Genomic DNA, 26141 nt, shown 5'->3' with positions numbered 1-26141 from the left:
TCTTCAATATAAACCAGGCATTTTTGTTTCAGGAAATTTGGGAAAGCAACTATAGAGTAAAAGATTTGGTTTTCAGTAGGGGTGCCATTGGTGCCCAGTACCACAAACACTGAATCATTGTGAAAGAAATGTTGTCATCTTAATAATGATTATTCTAATAATTCTTCTGATCACATTTCATACAGGTCCTTTAACTCATGTTGCTTTGCTATTATATCTATTACTGCAGGATTCAACATGATGCCCTGTACATGTGCACACACACGCACCAGTTCTCTCCTGATCAGTCTTCACTATACCCCCTCCTCCGTCCTTTTCTGCCAAATACCCTGCCCCCCTCTTTGCTGCCCTCCAATGGGTTGCAATGTGCTTGCCTCAACTACTGTGGTATCTAGGATATGCTGACACACTCTGCATTCTGATTGGCTGCCACCCTATGCAAGGGTGGGCACAATATAAAAGGGAAGGGAAGGAAGGGGAGAATAAAGGAAACAAGGTTGATCCTAGTAGTTAGATAGATGGCTGAGGTAGCACAGCTCCAGGCAGAGCACTGAGCACCATTTTAGAAGGAGCTCTTAATGGAGAGAAAAGATGAGCACAGATACAACAAGCCAGCGCCAAATGGCAAATTGTTTTGAGAGGTAGAAAAAAATGAGTTTATGTAGACTATAGAAAAGAACGCTCTGGAAAACAAGCGGACAGACGGAAAAAAGGACGAGCCATGATCACGTATCGGAGAGGTGCAGCAACCCACTGGCTGTCTTTCATCCTGATATCCTGACTAAAAGAAAGAAGAGCCAAAAGGAAAAAAGACAGAACTGGTGGATACAAAGAAGACAGAGAGAGGAGGAGGGGAGGTGCTTTTTCCTCAAAGAAAAGAAAGGGAGTAAAAGAGGAGGAGGAGGAGGAGGGGGGGGGGGGGGGTCCATACTCAGCACGTAATACACAGATATCTTCCCAAAGCTTTACACAGACGCTGACACAGGTAGGCACCCAGCCTCCACAGGCAGGCCGGGGCAACGCTGGCAAATTAGCAAAGTGGCAGGAAAAACAGAGGAGGACACCGCTGGAGCTGAGCGGAGGAAGAAAGCAGCCCGAGAGGATACTGACATCGATAGTCGAGAAGGAGGACGAGGCGACGCGGTGTGGTGTGGAGGCTTGGTGTTGAGGGAGAGAAGACGGGGGAGGGGAGGTGGTGCTGAGGAGGAAGAGGAAGAAACTAGGGAACTGATGGCTCGTGGCAGTGGTTCAGGGAGGTGGAGCAGGCAGAGGATGGGATTCTTTAACACTATGCTGCGCTGCAACCTCCCCCCAGAGACCCAGAAGGTGGTGGTGTTCCTCATCATGATGTTGCTGATAATCATCAATGTAGTTCTCATGTTCCTACTGGCCTTCCAGTAGAGCACACACAGACCAACACTCTCTGTCATACACACAAACTAAGACACAAACTAAGACTCCTAGATGGAGAAGGAGACCAGGTGAAGTGACAAACAGAAGAACAGAAGAGCGCTGAGTGTTGTTTGGACTGATGGGCTTCCAGCATGGCAGCAGCAGAACACAGGTACAACCAGGAGGAGGGCAAAGGGGATGGATGTGTGTTTGATAGACGTATACAAAGCCTGTTGGCCACTAGCTATAGAGAAACACGATGGTTACACTAATAATCATCAGTGCAGACAGTTTCTGTGACTCCAGTCTCCACCACAATCCAACAATGGATTTGAGATTGTTTTGCTGGGAGGAAACTTGTGTTATTCTCTGTTTTACCTTTTTTTTTTTTTAGCAAAATCTATAAAAACTTTGTCTTTTGACATTTTTTGTTTTTTTTGCAAAAAAGTTGTTAACGTTGTTAATATTGTGTTAACAGTAAACCAAAAGAGAAGTCAGTGAGAAACATTTATGATGTTATTGTGCTGAACTGATAAAGTAGATTCTGCAGACACACACTTGAAGCTGTAGAAGGGCCTCGTGCCATCAGGGAGCATAACTGTCGGACTTTGATCAGAAAAGTATCACACTGTTCATTTCATGTATTACCTCAGTATTTACTGATGAATTCATGGTTTTGGTAAGGAGTCTAACATCTTCTTAAGTACTTATTTATCAATGGCTGCTTTATGATTGACAGGTTGCCACAGTAACATAGTGTCCTCAAATTCCAGGTCAGACCTATCCTTCACTGGTTTCATTAGCCAAGATGGTGACATTAAAATGCACCCCCAGACCCCAAACATACTCACAAATGATCTTCTCAGAAATCACGTTGATGAGGACAGAGACAGTTAATTCCCTACATTCATTACTATGAGAACGTTACTCAAAGCCTGCAGGAGACTCCTGAATCAAAGTAAAACATGGTCTTATAAAGCAAAAGCGATCTAATGATTTAATCCACCATCATAAATGAAAATAAGTGGATGGACATTAGATCACCAAGGTAATACAAAATGAAATAAGAAGATTTAAGTGGCTCTTTTTACTTCTTATTTTCAGTGAGTACTTTGAGTGAGTTCTATTCTAAGTGTTTAAAAACTGGTTAAATGATACACAGTTAACATTCTCAGATAATTTAATAGTTGTAGCTTATGTCTTAATTGTTTTCTTTTAAGTTTGAATTTTTTTCGTATACTTTTTTAGAACAGAAATTGTTGAATAGAGTCAGGTTCAAAAGACGAGTATTTATTGGTAAATAAATAAAATCCAAATTTATATTTCCAGCATTCTGTTTACCAAGTGGAAGGATATCAGCTAAACAGTTTAAATCGGGGATGTGAACAGACCCAGCTCGGCACCCTTGAAAAACCCAGAACTGACCCGGCCCTGTAGTATGAGGCCAAAGCAGAACAGCCATCATAGCTCTCCCCAAGCACCAGTAAACCAGCACACTTGCAGTCTTTAATGCCTCTCTGCAGCTTCTCTCCTTCTTTTATCCAAAACCCTACTATGTGTCTCGCCCCTCCCTGAACCTGGTTCTGCTGGAGGTTCTTTCCTGTTAAAAAGGAGTTTTTCCTTCCCACTGTCGCCAAAGTGCTTGCTCATAGGGGGTCATATGGGGTTAGTTTTAAATGATTTGAAGGCTTGATGCTTAGCCTTGTCAACCCTAACTGGAAAACAGAAAAATAGTTTTATTTGTTGTTATTTATCGTCAGCCTGTCCTTACTCAGAGTTTAGTGATTAACTCATCAATTACTCAGCTCAAATGAAATAATTATTGTGGGTGAGTTGAACATCCATATTGATACTGAAAATGACAGACTCAACACAGCATGAGCCAGTTGACTCTAATAAGAGATTAGCTATTATTAGAGTCAACTGGCTCATCTCAAAATGTAAAAGAACCCACCCACCACTTTAATCAACTCTAGATCTTTTTTCTGACTAATGACATAGAAACTGAACATTGAAATGTATTCACCTAAATCACTCTTTTGTCTGATCATTTCTGATCGTTTAAATTTACAACAATGATTTGCAGAGTACTGGAGAATACACCTCATCACACCACTGAAAGTGCTGTAACGAAGTTTAAGGATATAATTCCTCAACCTTATCTTCTCCAGTGCCATGTTCCAACACGGGAGAGCAGCTACCTTAACTCTACTGCCACAGAACCTGATTATCCTGTTAGTAGTTTTACATCTTCACTGTGTACGGCTCTTGATCCTGTGGCTACTCTTAAAAAGAAAGCCACAAATCAGAAGTACTAGACTCTCTGGTATATAACTCTTAAATGTAAAGATAATGTCATGGCCAGGGTATTTTCTGTTTGTTTTTAGTTGTGTGGTGGAGCTGTTGTTTCCTTCTTGGGAGTGGGTCTGCCTTGAGGTGGAGTCGTGTAGTTATTGGATTCTTCGCCTTCTGATCACCAACCCCTTGTTGAGTGGGTGGTATTTAATCAGAATCAGAATCAGAATCGGAAAGACTTTATTTATCCCCAAGGGGCAATTAACATACAACAGAGCAGCAATATGTTGAAGATAATTCAATTCAATTCAATTTTATTTATATAGCGCCAAATCACAACAGTCGCCTCAAGGCGCTTTATAGGACAGGGCATAAACAGGCAATAAGAATGAGATAATAAATACACAGAGTATACAGTATATACACAAATTACACAGTTTTGAAATTAAAGTGACTGAAAAGTGAATAAATAACCGTAAGTGAATAAAGTGTTGGTAGTATAAGAAGAGTGTAGTTTATGTTTATGGGTGTGGGAAATGTGGGTGTGCTGACTCCAAGGGAGTTGGGTTTCCTAAGGAGGTATAGCCGTTGGTGGCACCTCCTGAGAATCTCCTCTGTGTTGGCAGAGAATTTCAGGAGGTTGTCAAAGATGGTTCCCAGGTATTTGTACTCCTCAACTACCTCCACTGGCTTCCCATGGATGGTGGTGGTGACTGAAGCAGCCAGATCCCTCTGCCTACTGGAGAAGGTCACCACCATCTCTTTGGTTTTGCTCACGTTCAATTCAAGTTTGGAGCTGTCACACCACTCTACAAACTCCTGCAGAGTGGGCCCGTGGTGTTGTGAGGGGCCTGACAGCAGTGACAGGAGAACTGTGTCGTCAGCATATTTAACCAGGTGACAGTTGGGCTGTGTGGATCTGCAGTCATCGGTGTAGAGGATGGAGAGCAGGGGGGAGAGCACACAGCCCTGGGGGGAGCCAGTGGAGGTGGAATGGAGACCGGAGAGAGAGTTGTTGACCCGAACTTTCTGAGTCCTGTTGGTCAAAAAGTCCAATATCCACAGGATTAAGAATTGGGGTAAAGTGATAAGGACAAACTTGCCAATGAGGAAAGACTAGGTCTTTAGATAAGCTAGCTGATTTGGCTGTTTGAATCTTTTCCCAGTTGCATTAGAGGAATGGTAGCATTGGTTGGAGGGTACAGAACAGCCTTTCTGTCACGGCGAGTGAGAAGAGCCGTGTAGAGATAATGAAGTAGGATCCAAATGCAGGCACTTTGTAAAGGTGAGAAGGTGGTTTATTGAAATACACGGCACAGGGAAAACATGGCAAACGGAGACTAAACTATACTGGAAACAGCTAAACTATGGAGGAGGAACCTGAACACGAACATGAAAGGCGGCAAGCAGAGGTGGATGACGGTAGACAGCAGGGAGACACACAGATGAAGCAGGGTGGATACACAGACGGACCAGCAACTACAAAGACAGAGGACGCGACTTAAATACACACAGAGAAACACAGGGAGATTACACACAGAGAAACACAGGGAGATTACACACAGGTGGGGAACACAGCTGGGAATAATCAACAAGACGAGACAGGAGTAAAACTGAACACACTCACATGAGACGCAGACCTCACAATAAAACAGGAAACAAGAACAGTACACCAAGACGCAGACCTGACACTGAGAGAAAGAGAATGACACATGGAACTAAACCCACACAAAACATGAGAACACAAATCCTAAATACCAATAAACAGAAACATGGAACTCTAATAACAATAATCATCATTACCATCATCACAAAATGAGAAAACAATCCAAAACACCAAGATAACTGAAACACAAAGTGCCAGAGAAACATAAAGAACAATCCATGATGCAAAAGTAAACCAAAACATAATAAACTCAAAATACTGGGTCCAGCGGACCCAGAACCGTGACACTTTCCTCATTTGGACAGATCACCAAAAATGTATCATTTCTTCAAAAAAAAGAAATATTGACCCAGGGCCTGAAATGTTAAACCTGACTCCCTCGGATGCCAGGTTGCACCCGAGCAATCAGCACCCACAACAATTCTTCCTCCATCTTGTGTCGTAGTGGGAATGTTGATTTGAGAAATAATGGACCAGGTAAAGTGAGTTTAGCTTAGATGGCATAATTCTGGCATGGGTCTGACCAATTGCACCTTTGTTCCATCAGCTGTTAGCTACTTAGTTGGGTTGAGTATGCGCACAACATGTTCACCTCCTTTGCCATGGGCTATCACCGTTTGTGGCATCTTTAGGTTATCGTCCACCTTTTCTTCTTCTTCTCGCAGTCCCATCAATTCATCACCACATGCGCCACTGCAGTCACATTTTGGCGTCAAACTGCACTGCGGAGGTCTGCCAAACAAAACCTCTGCTTGGCTGATCAGCATAGGACCCTGCCTCTGTCCTATGCAGTCGGTCTGGTTGTCGTCGAAGGACAGGATTTGAAATTGTGCACATTATCAACCTGTCTGCAGTCCGCTTAAAGCTACCAGCAGCTATGAAAATCCATCCCTCGTTCCATGTCTCCCAGATTAAGACCATTTCTTCCAGCGTACTGTGACTCCTACCAAGTCCCCTCACCTCACCCAGTTGGTGGACAATGTCCCAATTCTTTTCCATTCACAAGATTCTGGACGTCTGGCAGCGGGGTGCGGGTCTTCAGTTTCTGGAGGACTGGGAGGGCTATGGCCTGGAAAAGATTTTGTCAGTCTTTCATTATGGATCCTTTCCTTTTATAGACCTTTATAGGGCTCATCCACGCAAACCAGGTAGGCCGCCTGGGGGCAACCATTGGGGTTGAGGGGTACTATCATGGCCAGGGTATTTTTAGGTTGTTTTTGTTATGTGTTGGAGATGTTGTTTCCTTCTAAAGAGTGGAGTTGTGGAGTGAGATTCTTCCCCTCATACCTAATCAGCATCCCCTCATTGAGTGGGTGGTATTTAATCATTTCCAGATTGTCTTCACCCACTCAGTGGTAATCAGGTTTTCCTGTTAGTGAGTTTAGTCTATGCTTCATTCAGTAGTATTCTGTCACCTCTTCATTCCAGCTTGCCAGATGTCAGCTGATTTCTTGTCATCCTGTCCACAATCTCCAGCTCATCTTCAGATTCTTTTTCAGAGCCAGTAATTGTGACCTCCAGCTGCAACCACCTACCCACTCTACACCATAACTTTCGTGTTCCCCGAAATGTTAACATTGGACCGTCCCCAGTTCTAGAAACCCCTAGGGGAAAAACACACAGCCCAAACACAAGTTTTCTCCACCCTCCACCCTCTCTACTTTTAGACTTAAAACTTTCCATGTTGATAAAGCATATAATTAGGGCTCTATCAGATGACCCTGACTCCTCCTTTAGTTATGCTACAATAATTCTAGGTTGCTGGGGCCTGCCCATGATGCACTGAGCGGTTCTTCTTCACTCACCCCCTGGTTGTAGCAGGATGATTATGTTTGTTTAAATGAATCAACACCCCCGAGTCACTCTAACTACCAGAAACCTCGAAGCACAGGCCGAGGGGGCGGTGTGGCAGCGATTTTCACACCACCCTCTTAATCAACCAAAGACCCAGACAGACTTTTAATTCATTTGAAAGCCTGATGCTTAGCCTCGTCCACCCCAGCTGTAAAACTCAGAAACCAGTCTTACTTGTTATCATCTATCGTCCACCTGGGCCTTACACAGAGTTTCTCTCTGATTTCTCAGACTTTTATCTGATTTAGTGCTCAGCTCAGATAAAATAATTATTGTGGGTGATTTTAACATCCATGTAGATGTATCTGTGATGGTTCTCAGTCATTGTAGTTTAAGGAGCTAGGAAAGAAAAGCGTCTGAAGTTTCGTGAAGATGTTTCACCTCTCATCCGAGAAGCTTCTTCAGTTTTAAGAGCAACTGGTGGAAAGTCCCAGATTTTAAGCCCTATGGGATTGTCTCCAAAGAGGGGATGCTAAAAATGACAGCCTCAACACAGCATTTAATCTGTTATTAGTTATTAATCTCTCTTAAAATGTAAAAGAATCCACCCACTACTTTAATCACACTCTGGAGAATACTGTTCAAACACACTAAGGTCAACTATGGAGTTCCACAGGGTTCAGTGCTAGGACCAATTCTGTTTACATTATACATGCTTCCCTTAGGCAGCATCATTAGAAGACATAGCATAAATTTTCACTGCTATGCAGATGACACCCAGCTCTATCTATCCATGAAGCCAGGTAACACACACCAATTAGTTAAACTGCAGGAATGTCTTAAAGACATAAAGACCTGGATGGCCGCTAACTTTCTGCTTCTTAATTCAGATAAAACTGAGGTTATTGTACTCGGCCCTGAAAATCTTAGAAATATGGTATCTAACCAGATTCTTACTCTGGATGGCATTACCTTGGCCTCCAGTAATGCTGTGAGGAACCTTGGAGTCATTTTTGACCAGGACATGTCCTTCAATGCACATATTAAACAAATATGTAAGACTGCTTTCTTCCATTTGCGCAACATCTCTAAAATTAGAAATATCCTGTCTCAGAGTGATGCTGAAAAACTAGTTCATGCATTTATTACTTCCAGGCTGGACTACTGTAATTCTTTATTATCAGGATGTCCTAAAAACTCCCTGAAAAGCCTTCAGTTAATCCAAAATGCTGCAGCAAGAGTCCTGACAGGGACTAGAAAGAGAGAGCAGATTTCTCCTGTTTTGGCTTCCCTTCATTGGCTTCCTGTTAAATCCAGAATTCAAAATCCTGCTCCTCACATACAAGGTCTTAAATAATCAGGCCCCATCTTATCTTAATGACCTTGTAGTACCATATCACCCTATTAGAGCACTTCGCTCTCACTGCAGGCTTACGATCGTGGCTCAAGAGTTGGGAGTTCGCCTTGTAATCAGAAGGTTGCCGGTTCGAGCCCTGGCTTGGACAGTCTCGGTCGTTGTGTCCTTGGGCAAGACACTTCACCCATTGCCTAATGGTGGTGGTCAGAGGGCCAGGTGGCGCCAGTGTCCGGCAGCCTCGCCTCTGTCAGTGCGCCCCAGGGTGGCTGTGGCTACAATGTAGCTTGTCATCACCAGTGTGTGAATGGGTGGATGACTGGATATGTAGCTTTGGGGTCCTTAGGGACTATTAAAGCGCTATACAAATACAGGCCATTTACCATTTACTTGTTGTTCTGTAAAAATGTGTAAAACTACAGAAATGTATCTTTTTTCAAAATATATTTTATTTTTGCTTTTACAACTGAACACAACATACTTATACAGATTCAATTGTAAACAATTACTACAGTTAGCGTATGTGGACTTGTAAGCATGAAGAAAAATAAATAAATGAAAAAAAATAAATGAGGAGGTAAAAAAAAATTAGAGAGAAAAAAACCAACCAAACAAAAAAAAAAAACCCATAACAATAATAAATAAATAAGCAATTAAATAAAATGGGGAGGAGCCCGCAGAGGGGGAGGTATAAAATTAAGATCAATTAATTTTTAGGAATTTTTGAAATGGCTGCCAAATCGTGCAAAAACGCGCCCGTTTCCCTTTCCTGTCAAATCTTATCTGTTCCACCCTGGCCACAGACACCATCTTGTTAAGCCACCTCTTAAAACACGGGGCCAAAGGAGACCGCCACTGTAAAAGAATGAGTTTCTTTACAGCATACACATTGTGATTATCTGTTTTTGTGAGCAGGAGAAGGATTCAATTGAGGCAGAAGATCCAAGTATAGCCAGTGTGCCATCAAGTGGTACTTTTTTCCTAAATTGGTTTGAAAACCACATAAAAATCTGGCACCAAAAAGCATTCAAGACTGCGGAGTGCCAAAATAGATGTGCAAGGGAACCTTCATCAGCGTTACATCTATCACATAGGGGGGATACAGATTTATAAATCCGGTTAAGTTTGAGTTTAGAAAAATGTCGTCTGTGAATGACTTTAAACTGGATTAATTTGTATCTGGCGTTTATTGAGCCTTTCTGAATGCTGGACAAACAGTTTGACCACTGGTCCTCAGACAGAGGGACACCGAGGTCTTCAGCCCATGTATTCCTGATTCGATCGGAATCTGCTGAAATTGTAAAGCACTTAACCAACTGGGATATCAGCTGTTTAGAGTTTGCTTTCAGAATTGTTTCAAGGTAAGTATGACTTAGTGGTTTCAGTGGAAAGTCTGAAAGGTTTCGTTGAACGAAATTCCTTATTTGAAGATAACGGAAAAAATGTGATTGAGGTAACTGAAATTTTCGTTGGAGTTGAAGGAAAGAAGCAAATTTGTCATCTATATATAAGTCCTCAATATGTTTCAACCCCTTTTCCCCCCAATCGAAAAACACCCTGTCCATTTTTCCTGGTTTAAACAAATGGTTGTGTGTTATTGGCATTCTTACTGAGAGGTCAGGTAGTTTAAGAGATTTCCTGATTTGACTTAATATCTTTAGAGAGTGTTTAACAACAAAATTACCATTGATCCATTTATTAAAAGAAGTGGTGTTAGGAAACAATAAGGCCAGCAATGAGGTTTCAGTTACTGTTGCTGACTCTACCTGAAGCCAGAGCGGAAGATTATCATAACAGTAGTCGATAGGCGGACCCCACTGCCAATGTAATAGAGCTCTTGAATTTGCAGCCCAATATTAGTGTCTAAACACAGGGAGACCCAACCCCCCACAGGAAGTACTTTTTTTGAAGATGAGCTTTGGATATCCGAGGGGGTTTTCCTGCCCAGATAAATGAGAGAATCAATGATTCAAGCTGCTTAAAAAATTTAAGTGGCAAGTAAATAGGGAGGTTTTGAACAAGATATAGAAATCGTGGCAGAGAAACCATTCTAACTGCATTTATTCGACCAATCAAAGACAAAGGGAGCAGTTTCCATTTTCTAATATCCTATTTGAGCTTGTCCAGCATTTCCAAAACGTTCAGTTTATAAAGGAGTTTTGATTTTTTAGAAATCTTAAGGCCAAGATAGGTAAAAGATATAGTCACTAATTTAAATGGGAGTGAGCTGAGAAACTTTGGGCATAAATTATCTGTTATCGGCATGAATTCAGATTTGTCCCAATTAATCATATATCCTGATAATTTCCCAAAGGTTAGGAAAAAAAATTTTTGGTTCGGAAAGAAAGATCAATGAATCATCTGCATATATATTAACAAGACTTTCGGCATTCCCAACTTTAACTGTATACCTGGATGGTTTCTTATGTTAATAGCAAGGGGCTCCAAAGCTATATCAAAAAGAAGAGGTAAGAGGGGATCCCCCTGTCTCACTCCGCGTTGTAACTGAAAGGGGGAGGATTTATCTGCATTAGTGAGAATGCAAGACACCGGACACAGATAAATCATTTTAACCCAATCCATGAAACATTCCCCGAAACCAAATCGTTTAAGGGTCTCAAATATATAAGACCATTCAATCTGATCAAATGCTTTTTGGGCATCAAGAGAGAGCACAGCTATTTTTGCCTCTTTTTCATAACTTGAATAAATTGTATTTAGTAATAAACAAACGTTATTAAATGACCATCTACCAGGAATAAATCCTGTTTGGTTGGGGTGTATAATTGTTGAAATATGTTTTTTTTAATTTTGTAGCTAAAACTTTGGTTATGATTTTATGATCATAATTTAAATGAGCAATGGGTCTGTAATTTGCTGGGTCACCTTCCAGTTCTTTATCCCGGTAAAAGTGGACTCGTGCAATAATTGATCTTGGTGCCGCACCTGCCACCGGTGGAGGTCTCAGCGATCGATGTGCTCGGTCGATGATAACTGGAGACTTGAAATGATCCTCCCCGAGAAGCTTAGGGATCAAATCTTGGATAAATTCAACCGGTCTGGGTCCCTCCACTTTCTCAGGAATGCCGATAATCATAATATTGTTTCGGTGCGAGCGGCCCTCCGGGTCGTCCACTTTTAATCTCAATGCTTTATTCTTGCTCTCCAAGTTGGAAACCACTTTTCCAGACGGGGCAGGTGATTTTCCTGATCTAGAGCCTGCTCTTCCATAGATTTCACTTTCTCCAGCAGCTCTCTTTGAGATTCCTGAACTGTTTGAAGAGTATGCTCCAAATTGTCAAACCTTTCGTTTATGTGACGGAGGATTTTATTGGAGATCTTCTCCCATATTAGTGGCAGCTCTTCAGTATCGCTGTCATCTCTGTCTTTGGGGGAGCCAATGCTAACAGTAGGGTTAGCTGCGGCGCTAGCAACGTTAGCCGAAGTCATAGTTCGTGGTGGAAAGTTGATCTGTTTACCAGATTTTCTGGGCATCTTTCGTTGTATTCGGTGTAGACTTAATAGCTGGCTTGTTGCGAAGAAAAAAATGAATTAAGAGACCGTTAGGATAAGCTTTTGAGTTTGGCACGGAGGAGCGTCAGGAAACTCGTCTGTTCCATGTGCTGCTCCGGAAGTCAATTAAATTGATTTATATCTAAATCAATTTAATTACTTTGAATTACCTTCAATTAATTGCTTTTAATTGCTTTCATCTAGTATAAATTGCTAATGGTAAAGTCTTTATCAGTAAGTTAAGCTGTAATGCTTGTGAAAATTCAATTAAAAGCTCAAAATTCATGTCCTCTTTTGCATTTTCCAGTGATTGGATGCATCCAATGTGCAGGATTTGGGTATTTGCCAGGCCAATTCTGTGCCCTGTGCCTTATGTTTGACACCCCTTGTTTGATCTTTTTCCAGTGACAATGGAACTTTGTAACTGTTCCATACAGGCACATTACTGTCAGAGCAGAAGTGTGGGTAGGATTTTGTGTGTGTCTGTGTGTGTGCAAACACACATACATCTGTGTTATGTTGAAGTCAGAATCAGTTTATTACAGTTCTGAGGTTTAATGGGCCAGTGTGGAAACGACTTAAAAATCACATTGACTGGCTATTGTCAGTCAGCTTCTGGCATCATTTTCCATCAGCACAAACCTAATTAAGAGATGTATTTTTATGTATTATAAATGTTATATTTTATTAACATTCAGATTAGGTCCTGCTGTGTCATTAAAATCAAAATCAAAAGACAAATGAGCAGAGAGGCGGGATGCTCAGCTGATACATCAGGATTTATGTTGTGTCTGCAGAAATGTGAGGCTGAGCAAAATTATGCATGGTCTTTGTAAGCCTGAAGCCATGATGGCACAATGAACCTGGTGGAGCATACAAGGCACCGTGATGATCACCTCAGAGTATTCCTCAGTAACACTGCTCCCATCTCTTCCTCTGTTTCTTCTTCTTTCACAATGTATTTCCTTCTAAGTTTACTTCAATTTTAGCTTCTCAGTGATTTTTCATTCTGTGGACTCTGTCAAAACACAAAATGATAGCACACACAGCCGTTAATGGCAGGCTTTAATCTTGGTGGCTCCTGGGTTGTTCCTGAACATACTACCAAATTGTTCTCGTCTCAGGTTAACAGTTCTGGTCTTCTTCGAAGTCTTGGCAAAGCAGTAACACATCTGTATAACTTATGCTTACATACAGTTTGAGCTGTTGATCCTGTTATGGTATTTGGTGCTATATAAATAAAACTGAGCTGAAACTGAATCCTGGATTCTGCAGCTGTTTAGAAATGGCCCATTAATTCTGGCCGTTCCAAAGCCTTGACTTTAATCCTTTTGAAAATTTGTAGACTGTGCTTAAAGCCAGGGCCATACCAGGAAACCAATGAATTTAAGTGAACTCTAGCACTTATGCTAAGAAGAGTGGACAAATATACAGACAGACTTATGCCTGAATGTTGTTGATGGCTATCTAAAGCCCCTGGTTGAGGTGCACCTTGCTAAGAGATATTTCACCAGATATTAGTGGGGCTGTATGTAGACTTCTGACCCTGTGTGAATTAGAAAAAAATCAAAAAACTATTAAAACTTTATTATATTAAAAATATTAAAACTTTTGTTTTTTTAAGTCATTATATGAAATTCAGCTGTGCAGAGTGTCGTGGAAGCGTGCAGACTCAATTGCAGAAAGCTGTGAGATGGAGGTGTCCGTAAAGATGAGTGTTAATTACATGAGTGCCTAAAGTAAATCTGATTCCATAAACAGGAAACTGAAAAAGTACATGGAAAAATACAAACCCTAGGAACACCAAGAATAAGAGATTATTTAAAAAAAAGAAAGAAAGAAAAACTACAATCAAAAAAGCTCAAACTCACTGAGTAAACAGACCCAGGATATAGTAAAGATGTGTACAATCATTTCACCCTAATAAAAGGAACAGTTAAAAGAAATCAAAGCCCAAAATTACCACCATATCCATGCCAATGAAGAGTGTATTCAAGCTTTAGACCACACCTGTACCTGGGTAGAGGGCTGAAAGAGTTCTTACATTAATCTTGTGTACCATGACTCTATAGAGATCGACAGACCACGTGACTTTCGCGCACTGCATTGTGGGTACGAGTGGCAACAAAATCAAAACACTGCATCAAGCGCTAACATTTCCAGCACCGGTAATCATTAATTCTGCGGTTTTAATCTCTACTTGCATTTTATTTGCCCAAAAACAGTTATGTACAAAACGACGGAGAACACGGCAGGTCCGTACAAAGACAGACTTGACGAAAAGGCAAAAAAAAAAGTACGAGGAAAAAATCAAAGGAGTGAAAGGGTCAGACCCATACGAGCGTACAGAGTGGAGTAAGGACGTGCTGCCCAACTTTCATCACGCACATATTTATTATTATATGGTCCTAAGTGTGAGTGCAGACACTCACAAGATGTTTATTAACTTCAGATCCCTGCAACAAGCCCAGGTCCAGTTTACTTTGGTGATTTGGACTATTCCATTTCACAGCTGTTGTTACATTCTTTTCCTTTATCTCCTGTACAGGCAAACGCATCTATTTGTGGTTTCAGGTTGTAGTATTACACAACATTTTCAGATCTAACAGAAATAAAATGAGTGTTTCGTTATTCATTCAATTTGTTGTCTTTATTTATAACTGGCATTATTGTTTCATTCTATTATAGAATCTTAGGAAAGAGGCAAAATTGTAAAAATCCATCATGCTTTATTAGCTGCTTCAGTGAAAAACAAATCAACAATGCAAAACAACATACTGGAAAACAGTTATTCATCACTTGATTGCTTCAATACAACCCTTGGGCACATATATGCGGGACGTTTCGTGGCTGTTTTGATGTCGCTCTCTCTCTTAACCGATCAAATCTGGCTGTGGTAGCAGCTTTAAACTCGGTCTGACCCAGGCTGATAGAGGTGCCCGGTCTGGATGCATTCCAGCATTTTGTAGGCTGGTTTTCCTGCAAAACACAACAAACATTAGCCCGCAAAGCCACAGTGAACAAAGCAGCATAGCACAACGAATTCAATTCAAATCAATATAAGACTTATTTGTAACCTACATCAACAATTATGTTATGATAAATTACGTAATAACTACAACAGAAGACGTACCTTTGTGGAAATGCTTGGAGCAGACTAACATGTGAGTGTTCTGGGACGTTATATTTGGTCTTTGAATGGCTGCAATCCAGGTCATCCGTCGGCTCTTTGTTACTTCGGAAACATGGCTTGAACAATTTCTCTTCCACGACGTAATCCGATAAAAAACGATCTCTTCAACAATCGGCTTCCCGTGGCTGTCATGCGACCGGCTATTGCAGATAATAATACAACAGCTTCTTGCCATTCTTTGTGTTTCTTTTTATCGCTGTGTGACTGTTTTCATGTGAAAGCCTGCGTGCGCTAGTACCGCTTGCCACGCGTTCCCAGAATCCTTTGCGGTTTTACCCCGGAATGACATCACATTTTCAATCTCTATTGCAGTCACAATTAGAAGTTGATTGTAATGTGATCACAGTCCCTCCTGTTGTTGTTTCTCTGCAGCTCATCAGTGATGGCAGTGTGGTGTATGCAGAGGGGCTCTGGGACCATGTTACTATGGATGACCAGGAGTTAGGTTTCAAGGCTGGTGATGTCATTGAAGTAGTGGATGCAACTAACAAGGAGTGGTGGTGGGGTCGCATCATGGACAGTGAGGGCTGGTTCCCTGCCAGCTTTGTACGGGTGAGAAACTCTGTTCTGACTGTCCTCTGGTGCATGTTCAATCATCCAGGTAAGGATATACAGGATATATATCAAAAGACATCAAACTGCTATTAAACTTTGGCAACTGTGAAGAAAAAGATGACATTGAAAGACAGAGTCATTATTTGAGCCACTTAGAGTTCATTGCATACTTTTAACACTGCCTGTATTCTCCAGTTGCGTGTCAACCAGGATGAACCCATGGACGAGTATCTGGCCCACCTAGAGGAGGCTCAGGCTGGAGAAGAGGACCGGGCAAGTCTGGGCCTGTTGCTGGGACCTGGTTTACCCTGCAAAGAGCAGATGAGAACAAATGTCATCAATGAGATTATGAGCACAGAGAGAGACTACATCAAGCACCTGAAAGACATCTGTGAGGTTTGCATTGAAATTGATTGGTGTTTTACTTGGGACAAATCTGTTCACTTTTTCTACTTAACTCTCTTGTATGTCTCTGATATACCTGCCAACCCTCTAAATGTCAGTCTAAAATTCTCCCATATTTTAATTGACCATCTCGTTTTGCCATTTTTCTCATCCCATCATTTGCTTGACGAGCTCAAACTTTATTGTGAATAACTGTATTACACCTGTTCTGAGTGTCGACACACAAGCAGTCCACACACTCCCCACAGTATTTAACCTGCAACCTGATTCAAGTCTAGGTGTATGATAATATATACACAGGTTACATCATTCATTTTCTTTACCTCTTGTACAAGCTCCAGCACCTGAGTGTCACTGAGCTTAGCCCAGCTGTTAATGCATAAGAGGCCTGAGGATTGCTCACAGGGCTGACAAATAAGGACAAACTGTCATTTACATTCACATTAATATCTATGAAATTTAGATATTAAGAGTAAATCATGTCTTTGGACTGTGGGCAGAGTGCAGACCAGCACAGGGACTTGCTGAATGAATTACAACCCCCTCTTAGCTTTTGTCGTTGCCCTCTTTTTTGTAAGAGCAAGACTTTAAAACATACAATATTTTGTAAAAAAAAAAAAAAGACAAACAATGCTTCTTTATTAAAGTGTACAACAAGCCAGAGTCACGTTTTCAACAAATGTGTCATCTTCCAGGTCAGAACTTTAATGTAAGAATTCTGTTCAGTTCATTTTTATTTATACATCACCAAATCACAACTAGATTCGCCTCAAGACCCTTTACAATGTGCAACAGAGACCCTACAATAATTCAGAAAAAGCCCCAACAATCAAGCACTTGGCAACAGTGGGAAGGTAAAACTCCCTTTTAAAAGGAAGAAACCTCCCTCATGGAGGGGCCGGCCATCTTTGGCTACCACTTTGGTGTGAGGAGAGGGAGACAGGACCAAAGACACCCTGTGGAAGAGAAACAAAGATTAATACTCCAAGAATGCAAAATTCCACCAAGGCACTCACTCCCTGGGCAGTATTTACTTTGGCTTTGTATACATTTATGAATTTTCTGGTTCTTTCTTTTAATAATTGCCAGAATTTTGTTTTTTGATTTTTTGAAAATGGAGGGTTAAATTCATTTACATTATTAGTTTTAATTTGCATCATGTTTGCTATTTGTTTCCTTTTTTTTTGCAAATTAAAATTGAATTTCAGGTTTTCAGCACTTATCCCCATATACCAGTTTCATTGCCTAAATCCTGCCAATACAAACAAAGGCAATAAATTTTTTTTTTAAATACAAAAATACATTTTTGAAAAGTTTGACCTCATTTGATCTCCAGGATAATATTAAATTGTATAGAAGACATTTTCAAAATGTGATGACACCAGCATCAGTTCAGTTTCAATTCAGTTTTATTTATATACAGGGAGTGCAGAATTATTAGGCAAATGAGTATTTTGTCCACATCATCCTCTTCATGCATGTTGTCTTACTCCAAGCTGCATAGGCTCGAAAGCCTACTACCAATTAAGCATATTAGGTGATGTGCATCTCTGTAATGAGAAGGGGTGTGGTCTAATGACATCAACACCCTATATCAGGTGTGCATAATTATTAGGCAACTTCCTTTCCTTTGGCAAAATGGGTCAAAAGAAGGACTTGACAGGCTCAGAAAAGTCAAAAATAGTGAGATATCTTGCAGAGGGATGCAGCAGTCTTAAAATTGCAAAGCTTCTGAAGCGTGATCATCGAACAATCAAGCGTTTCATTCAAAATAGTCAACAGGGTCGCAAGAAGCGTGTGGAAAAACCAAGGCGCAAAGTAACTGCCCATGAACTGAGAAAAGTCAAGCGTGCAGCTGCCAAGATGCCACTTGCCACCAGTTTGGCCATATTTCAGAGCTGCAACATCACTGGAGTGCCCAAAAGCACAAGGTGTGCAATACTCAGAGACATGGCCAAGGTAAGAAAGGCTGAAAGACGACCACCACTGAACAAGACACACAAGCTGAAACGTCAAGACTGGGCCAAGAAATATCTCAAGACTGATTTTTCTAAGGTTTTATGGACTGATGAAATGAGAGTGAGTCTTGATGGGCCAGATGGATGGGCCCGTGGCTGGATTGGTAAAGGGCAGAGAGCTCCAGTCCGACTCAGACGCCAGCAAGGTGGAGGTGGAGTACTGGTTTGGGCTGGTATCATCAAAGATGAGCTTGTGGGGCCTTTTCGGGTTGAGGATGGAGTCAAGCTCAACTCCCAGTCCTACTGCCAGTTTCTGGAAGACACCTTCTTCAAGCAGTGGTACAGGAAGAAGTCTGCATCCTTCAAGAAAAACATGACTTTCATGCAGGACAATGCTCCATCACACGCGTCCAAGTACTCCACAGCGTGGCTGGCAAGAAAGGGTATAAAAGAAGAAAAACTAATGACATGGCCTCCTTGTTCACCTGATCTGAACCCCATTGAGAACCTGTGGTCCATCATCAAATGTGAGATTTACAAGGAGGGAAAACAGTACACCTCTCTGAACAGTGTCTGGGAGGCTGTGGTTGCTGCTGCACGCAATGTTGATGGTGAACAGATCAAAACACTGACAGAATCCATGGATGGCAGGCTTTTGAGTGTCCTTGCAAAGAAAGGTGGCTATATTGGTCGCTGATTTGTTTTTGTTTTGTTTTTGAATGTCAGAAATGTATATTTGTGAATGTGGAGATGTTATATTGGTTTCACTGGTAAAAATAAATAATTGAAATGGGTATATATTTGTTTTTTGTTAAGTTGCCTAATAATTATGCACAGTAATAGTCACCTGCACACATAGATATCCCCCTAAAATAGCTAAAACTAAAAACAAACTAAAAACTACTTCCAAAAACATTCAGCTTTGATATTAATGAGTTTTTTGGGTTCATTGAGAACATGGTTGTTGTTCAATAATAAAATTATTCCTCAAAAATACAACTTGCCTAATAATTCTGCACTCCCTGTAGTGCCAAATCACAACAACAGTTGTCTCACTTCCCACATCACTGGTATCCAGTGAATTACACTACGTTCTTCTTTTAGAAGGGTTCAGTTTTTGATTAGCAAAACATTCACCAATGGTTATGTTTTGTCTCAACAGTTTAATTTCACATAGCAGTAGTTTTTGCATATACACTTTTATAACAAGTTTTAAAAACCGGTTTTCCAGTTCTCACACACATCTGCACTTACACAAAGAACATTTTAAATCTAAATGTTGGCAAGTATAGTCGTAAACTTCATAAACTTCATTCTTATCACTACTGAAATGATAATACTCTGGCCCATTTTGATTTGGGGGCGGTGAGCATGTGCATGATGAGAACCCATATAAGCCCAGAGGCCCCAAGTGGCTGCAACCAACAGCAAAGACCAAGCTGCAGTGGACAGCAGCATGCTGAGCAAAAGAACACATTGGACGTTCTCCACCAGTGCCCAAGGCACCCCAACACGATCCTGTCAGTGATTCTAAGTACTTTTATTTGCACCCCCAAACCTGACCTGCATGTAGGAAAAAGAACTTTGGAAAGCTGTCCTCCAGCATCAGGAAATCTGGGCCTGAACTCTGAGATACTCTGAAATGTACAAATGACCAAATTCAAAAGTGGAAAAATGAGAGAGAACAGTTAGTCTGTGAACACACTGTGCTCTGCGTATGTTTGAAATCTAAAATCAGCAGGTTTTCCTCCTGTCTCTGTCCCTCAGGGTTACATCAAACAGTGCCGCAAAAGGACAGACATGTTCACTGAAGAGCAGCTTCGTACCATCTTTGGGAATATCGAAGAGATCTACCGATTCCAAAGGAAGTTCCTCAAAGGTCTCGAGCAGAAGTTCAACAAGGAGCAGCCACATCTGAGTGAGATTGGTTGCTGCTTCCTTGAACATGTAAGCTGAATCAAAAAACAACAACAGCAAAAAATCTTTAACTGGTTTTCTTAAAACCTTTAGAAAACCAGTTAACCCCCCCCCACACACTTCTGCTTTAAAAGTCCTTCTTCTCAGTTGTTCCATTTCATTCAGTTGTCCACTTATATTACACCTACATTATTTTGCCCGATTAATTGAAAATGCTTTATGATATTTCATGACAGGTCTGAGAGGTGTTTTCGGTCACATATTAAACAGTCTTCCCACACCATTCTCTCACCTCTAGCCCTATTTGTTGTTGTCTGTGTTCAGCAAACAGATTTCCAGATCTATTCAGAGTATTGCAACAACCACCCCAATGCCTGCATCCAACTCTCCAAGTTGATGAAGGTCAACAAGTATGTATTCTTCTTTGAGGCTTGCCGACTGCTTCAGAAGATGATTGACATATCTTTGGATGGTTTTTTGCTGACTCCAGTTCAGAAGATCTGCAAGTACCCGCTGCAGCTGGCAGAACTGCTCAAATATACCAACCCTCAGCACAGGTGACTGTAAGCTCTTTGACAAACTGTCAGAATTTAAGTGTTCCCGAGCTAGCGAGGGTCCAGTTGGCTCTTTTCAATGACATAAATTTGTTCAGTAGACGAATCAAAAAATCTATGCAGACAGTCACATGCTGTTCTGTGTCAGGCCACCAACAAAGCATTTCCTCCAAATGAAAGCGGTAAAATAGCTTAGTGATGACTTTTACTTGATTTCAACAGTTGTCCGTGTGCACATGTGAGTATAACAGAATAACAGAAACACAAGTTGGGAGACATTTCAGAATTTAAGATTTCCTAAAGAATTAACCAGTGTATCACATGGTCAGATGCAATTATCTATTGAGTTTTAATTTGGATTATTTTGGATTTCATCTTCATTCTTAAGAGTGATGCAGCATTAAATCTTAATGAGATATTCAGACATACACAGATTGAGGGAAAAAAAGAGCCTTTGCCTTAAACTTTAATTCAGATCAGCTTATTTAAGTTTGTATTGCAAGGTAAATTTCATGAATTTCAAACAATGATCGCCTACAGCAAGAAGGAAGAACTCTCTTTTAACAGACCTCTTAAATATTCAAACCTCTGGCTGAACCAGGCTAAAGGAGGGGCAGGCATCTGCCATGAGGGGAAAGAGAGGACAAGGGAGAACATGTAGAGACAAGGGGTCACGGAAACTTCCAGAAAAAGAAAATATTATATTAGTATGAGATGGGAATTGAGGGAGTAGAGAAAAAAAGCTTAAACTAATCTGTGGTACCATGGATGACAAATAGGTGGTGGAGTGCTTAACACCATCATCTCACAACAAGCAGCTTAATGGTTTGAACACTGGCTGGAGCCTTTCTGTGTGGAGAAAGACCTGCATGGGTTTCCTGCAGGTGTTCCAGTTTCTTTCTAGTCTAGTTTTATAAAGCCTGAAAAAATGTCCATAAAACAAAACACAAATCTAATGAGGAAAATGTGAAAGTTAAAAAAGTAAGCTAGCAACTAAGGCACAGGAAACTGAGAAGAAGCATTCAGGAACAAACTAGGGTGAGAGAAACTGATGCACTGACAAAGAATAAGGGGAATACAGCAAAGAGAAATACACAGTAGGGTGATGGGCAGAACACCTGGAAAACACAGGTCAACTAAATGAGAATAATCACAAATCACTCCGACACTCCTCTCCACTCTCAGCTCCGACTTCGCTATATCACGAAGGAAGAGAGCAAGAGCTCATTAACTAAACTCCACGCACCTATCCCACCAGCCTCCTCGGCACTGCCCCTTGAGCTCACTGCACCACCCCTCCTCTGCAGCTGAGCCAGGGACCACACCTCCGCTGGAAATACAAAAGCCAAAAGTATCACTAGAATCCCAAATACAGAAGACAAAACTCAGGCCAACACCCCAGGGTCCATGACAGAGAATCTTCAAGATGGAATTGTCAGGCAGGAGGAAGAAAGGTTCATAGATGTAGTGAAGGAAGACATGCAGAGGATTAGTGTGACAGATGAGGATGTATGAACTGAGATGGAGGTGAACAAACTACTGTGGCAGCCCCTAGCGCAGGGGTGGGCAACTCCAGGCCTGGAGGGCCGGTGTCCTGCAGGTTTTAGATGTGTCCTTGATCCAACACAGCTGATTTAAATGGCTAAATGACCTCCACAACATGTCTTGTAGTCAGTGATGGGAATAACAGCATTACAAGTAACGGCGTTACTAACGGCGTTACTTTTTTCAGTAACGAGTAATCTAACTAATTACTATTCCTATCATTACAACGCCGTTACAGTTACTAACAAGGAAACGCGGTCCGTTACTATTTTTCATCAAACAGACGGTTGAAGCTGTGTTCAGCTTACCGCATCTTATATCAGCTGCAGGAAGTAGCTGTAAGTAATCTGGACGCTACAGCTTTAAGCAGCTGCGCGCTCCCGCGGACGGTAATCACGATCACTGTCTAGCACAACACCTGGAGCTCAGGGGGCAAAACAATCGCATGAGTGCTGCTGTTTGACTGAGGAAGAATAAAGTAGTCGTGGTAAGTCAATCACATGACCACTTAAAGACAAAGCAACAAGGTGATATATACCAGTTTATAAACTGTGTCCATAGGCCACGTAAAACCAGAGTCATGATAAACAAGATATACGCAGCGTTTTTTCCTCAATAGTTTCGTCACGTTTACTGTCTAAGGACAGCGCAGCGAGATCTCCCTGCTTATGAGCAAAAAATACCCAACAAAAAAACAGAGGACGTTTTAGGAGTGACGGCGAGAATGAGAGCGAGAGAGAGAGAGAGAGCAGAAAAAGAGAGAGAGCGAGTTTTGAGATGTGAGAGATTTGTGATGTTTAGCGTGTTTGGAGTGTGTAGTTAATGTGTTGTCTTGTGTAGTTAGTGTGGAGTGTTGTGGATAATTTTGTGTTGTGTGTCAGAACAATGAGGCGACTGCTGTCTCCAGGTAGAAACAGCAGTGATACACCTGCTGCTGTCAGACCTGCAGGTATCAGGCTGTGATGTTCTCCTTTATAGTGGACAGAAATTATTTTTTTTTTTGGAGTGGCACAAATAATTTGTGGCATCTTATTGAAGAACAGCTGATTGTTCTGTAAATAGTTTGAAATGGTTATTTTAAAAAAGGGTAAAAGTTAAATGGATGCAAATAACTTTGTTCTTTGCAAAACTTGTGCATATGATTTTAAAATTGACAAATTATATTTGCTTTTAAAGTTATGATTCATTAAACATGTTTGTGGTTGTTACAGTAAAAATATAACTTTTTCTACTCTGATTTTATGTTTTTGTCTGATTTTAGATCAATTGTGTTAATACAGTATGTCAAAATGAAAACAACTGTAAATTCAGACACGTGAGGTTGTGCTGAAAAGGATGATACCAAACAAAGCAAATAAATCGTTTTTAAAGGTGAAATGTGGAGGGAAAATCAAAAGTAGTTAAAAATTGCCAATTATACCCTGGACCCCAGAGGGTTAAACATTTTTTTAAAGTAACGCAATAGTTACTTTTCAAGTAATGAATTACTTTTAGAATATTGTAACTATAACTAATTACTTTTTCAAAGTAACTTGCCCAACACTGCTTGTAGTTCTCCAGAGGCCTGGTAATGAACTAATCATCTGATTCAGGTGTGTTGACCCAGGGTGAGATCTAAAACCTGCAAGACACCGGCCCTCGAGGCCTGGAGTTGTCCACCCCTGCCCTAGAGGGAGGAGTGCCCAAAAGAAAGTCTAAAGCACTCTGCAGCATCAGTATGACTAGAAAAGCACAATATAAATGCTAGTGCATCACCTTAAATGTACTAAAAACGTGCAAATACACTGTTTCATTATAGCTGGTCATTGTATTTTGTCAGTATTTATTTAAATTGACTGATTTATTTTTGCCTTTACTGTTCATTCTTTGCACAGTGCAATGAGTGAACAGTAAAGCAAGTGAAGAAAGAGTGTGTGAGAATGACATTCAGGTAATGGGCTGCAGCAGAACCAATCCAAGGCTCTGCAGTTTAGCGCCAGGCAGTTCTGATGACCTATGGCAACGCCCTCCAGTAAACCCCCAAAACTACATGTAGAGACTGTGTCTGCTCCCATACCAGCAAAATCCAAACCAAAATCAGCAAACAACCATCCATTCCTTCGTCCATCCATCCATCCATCTATCCATCCATCCATCCATCCACCCATCTGTTCATCTGTTCATCCATCCATCCATCCATCCAAGAAATAATGAAGTCCATTAAGATGTGACTATTAAATATTAGGTCAAAGTCCATGTTAGTAAATGAGTTAAAAATTGATCAACATATTGATTTTATACTACCTCATAGAAACTTAAAGGTGGATGAATATGTGAGTTTAACTGAATCAAACATTCCTTCGTCATCGAGGACTGGCTGCAACCTTTCACTCAACTTTATCAACCAGTCAAAGACTTAAGGGTTTCAAATTAACTAAAACTCTTTTTATCCTTGTCCACTCTGACTGGAAAAGACAAAAAAACAGTTTTAGTTGTTATCCATCATCCTCAGTGTGTTTATCTGATTTCTCTGACTTTTTTGTCAGGCTTAGTGCCCAGTAAAATAATTGTTGTAAGTCCATCCATTTATATGTTGAAATGACACTGCCTTTAACTTAACTTAAACACGTAACTCATAAGTTGGAGAGGATATTGTGTTTTTGGAAGACCTTCTTTGGACCTGGAATATCCGTTGTTTGCTTTACATAGCAATACTGTAGTTTAGGATCCCTGGGTCTGTTTCATCATATGTTTTGTGTTTGTTGGACTTTTGAATCAATATTGGTCGTGTCCAAATTCATGGGCTGCATCCTCCTGAGGCCGCATTTGTAGACCGATTACGTCACAGCGACGCGCCGAAGGCTGTCCAAATTCGTAGACTCCTCTGAATGCAGCCGACAAATGCGTCCTCCTTTTCCCCGAATTTGAAGGATGGGTCGGGTGTGTCCTTCGTGGCCCACCATATCCCAGAATTCATAGCGCGGCCCAGCCAAACTCCAGTTTCCGGCAATGGCGGCCGCTACTAAGTTTTAAAATTACTTTTATTAATCTTTCTGGGTCACAAAATAAACTTTTAACATATTTTCAGGCGAGAATGTAGCTGTGTAAACTTCAAATATCTGCTCGGTTTATCAAGGTATTGCATATTTGCAAAAGTGCTTCGACGTTTTCGGAGACGTCTGTTACCCACGAGCTTGATAGCTAACCGATAGCTAACCGAGAGCTCGAGGGTCACTGAAGCCGCCGAGAACGGCACAAGTCCCGGCACATCATTTTCAGATCACCGCGGACTTTCGCTACTGAGGTTAAACGTAATATATAAGTCACTTAGACAACCTAAAAATGATATTGTTTGGCTTTTTTCAGTGTTTTATTTGTTCATGAGTAAATCGGTTTGGCTGAGATTAAAGATATTAGATTAGATAAAATAAAACTTTATTAATCCCCCGGGTGGTTTTCACACAGCTGAATAAACGTCAAACAGAAAACCGATTAAACAGAAGTGTGAGATGGTCGAGAATTTACGCCAGTGTCCTGTTATATTTTAGATAGCAAGGAGCAGACGGCTGTTTATTAAACTCCACCGAGACAGCGGTGACGTTAATCAGAAGGCTAGACCGTCCAATTTCACAGCCGTTTACTTCCGGCCTACCCGACCTTCTGAGGACCCGGCCCACGTAGACCGCGAAGGCCGGGTCCTCAGGAGGATGCAGCCCATGAATTTGGACACGACCAACGTGTTGTGTTTTGAGAAAAGTATTCTGGATTTATCTGGATTTATACGTGCCTTTGATGTTCCCCTGTGCTTCCTGGGTTATTGTCTATATTTCTAGTTCTTAGTTCTTGTTCATTCCCAGTTCCCTTTCGTGTTGTCTTAGTCTCTCACCCTCACTCTCACTCTCTCTGTGTCGTTTTTCCTCTTTTATTTTGTCAGCCCCTCGTCTTGTGTGTGTTATATTCAGTTTTGCTTCCCCTATCACGTCTTTTTGTTTCAGCTGTGTTCCCATGCGTTTCCACTTCC

General features: G+C 41.1%; 1 protein-coding gene across 3 annotated transcripts in view; it reads left to right on the top strand.

Annotated features, from left to right (window-relative positions):
- arhgef4 (Rho guanine nucleotide exchange factor (GEF) 4) overlaps positions 1-26141 on the top strand; it is an 83244-nt gene that overhangs the window by 43491 nt on the left and 13612 nt on the right. Inside the window, exons 1-5 of one of the 3 annotated variants that reach the window (XM_013265592.3) lie at positions 479-1564; positions 15580-15759; positions 15958-16158; positions 19893-20072; positions 20367-20599. In XM_013265592.3, the coding sequence (XP_013121046.1) occupies positions 1532-1564; positions 15580-15759; positions 15958-16158; positions 19893-20072; positions 20367-20599 (827 nt within the window). In that variant the 5' untranslated portion in view covers positions 479-1531. Of the gene's footprint in view, positions 1-478; positions 1565-15579; positions 15809-15957; positions 16159-19892; positions 20073-20366; positions 20600-26141 lie in introns of those variants that run through there. The other 2 variants (XM_003457507.5, XM_025910258.1) reach the window with 2 other exon arrangements.

The sequence above is a fragment of the Oreochromis niloticus genome, linkage group LG9 (assembly GCF_001858045.2).
Source record: "Oreochromis niloticus isolate F11D_XX linkage group LG9, O_niloticus_UMD_NMBU, whole genome shotgun sequence".
Lineage (NCBI taxonomy): Eukaryota > Metazoa > Chordata > Actinopteri > Cichliformes > Cichlidae > Oreochromis > Oreochromis niloticus.
This window is presented reverse-complemented; position numbering and strand designations above follow the sequence as displayed.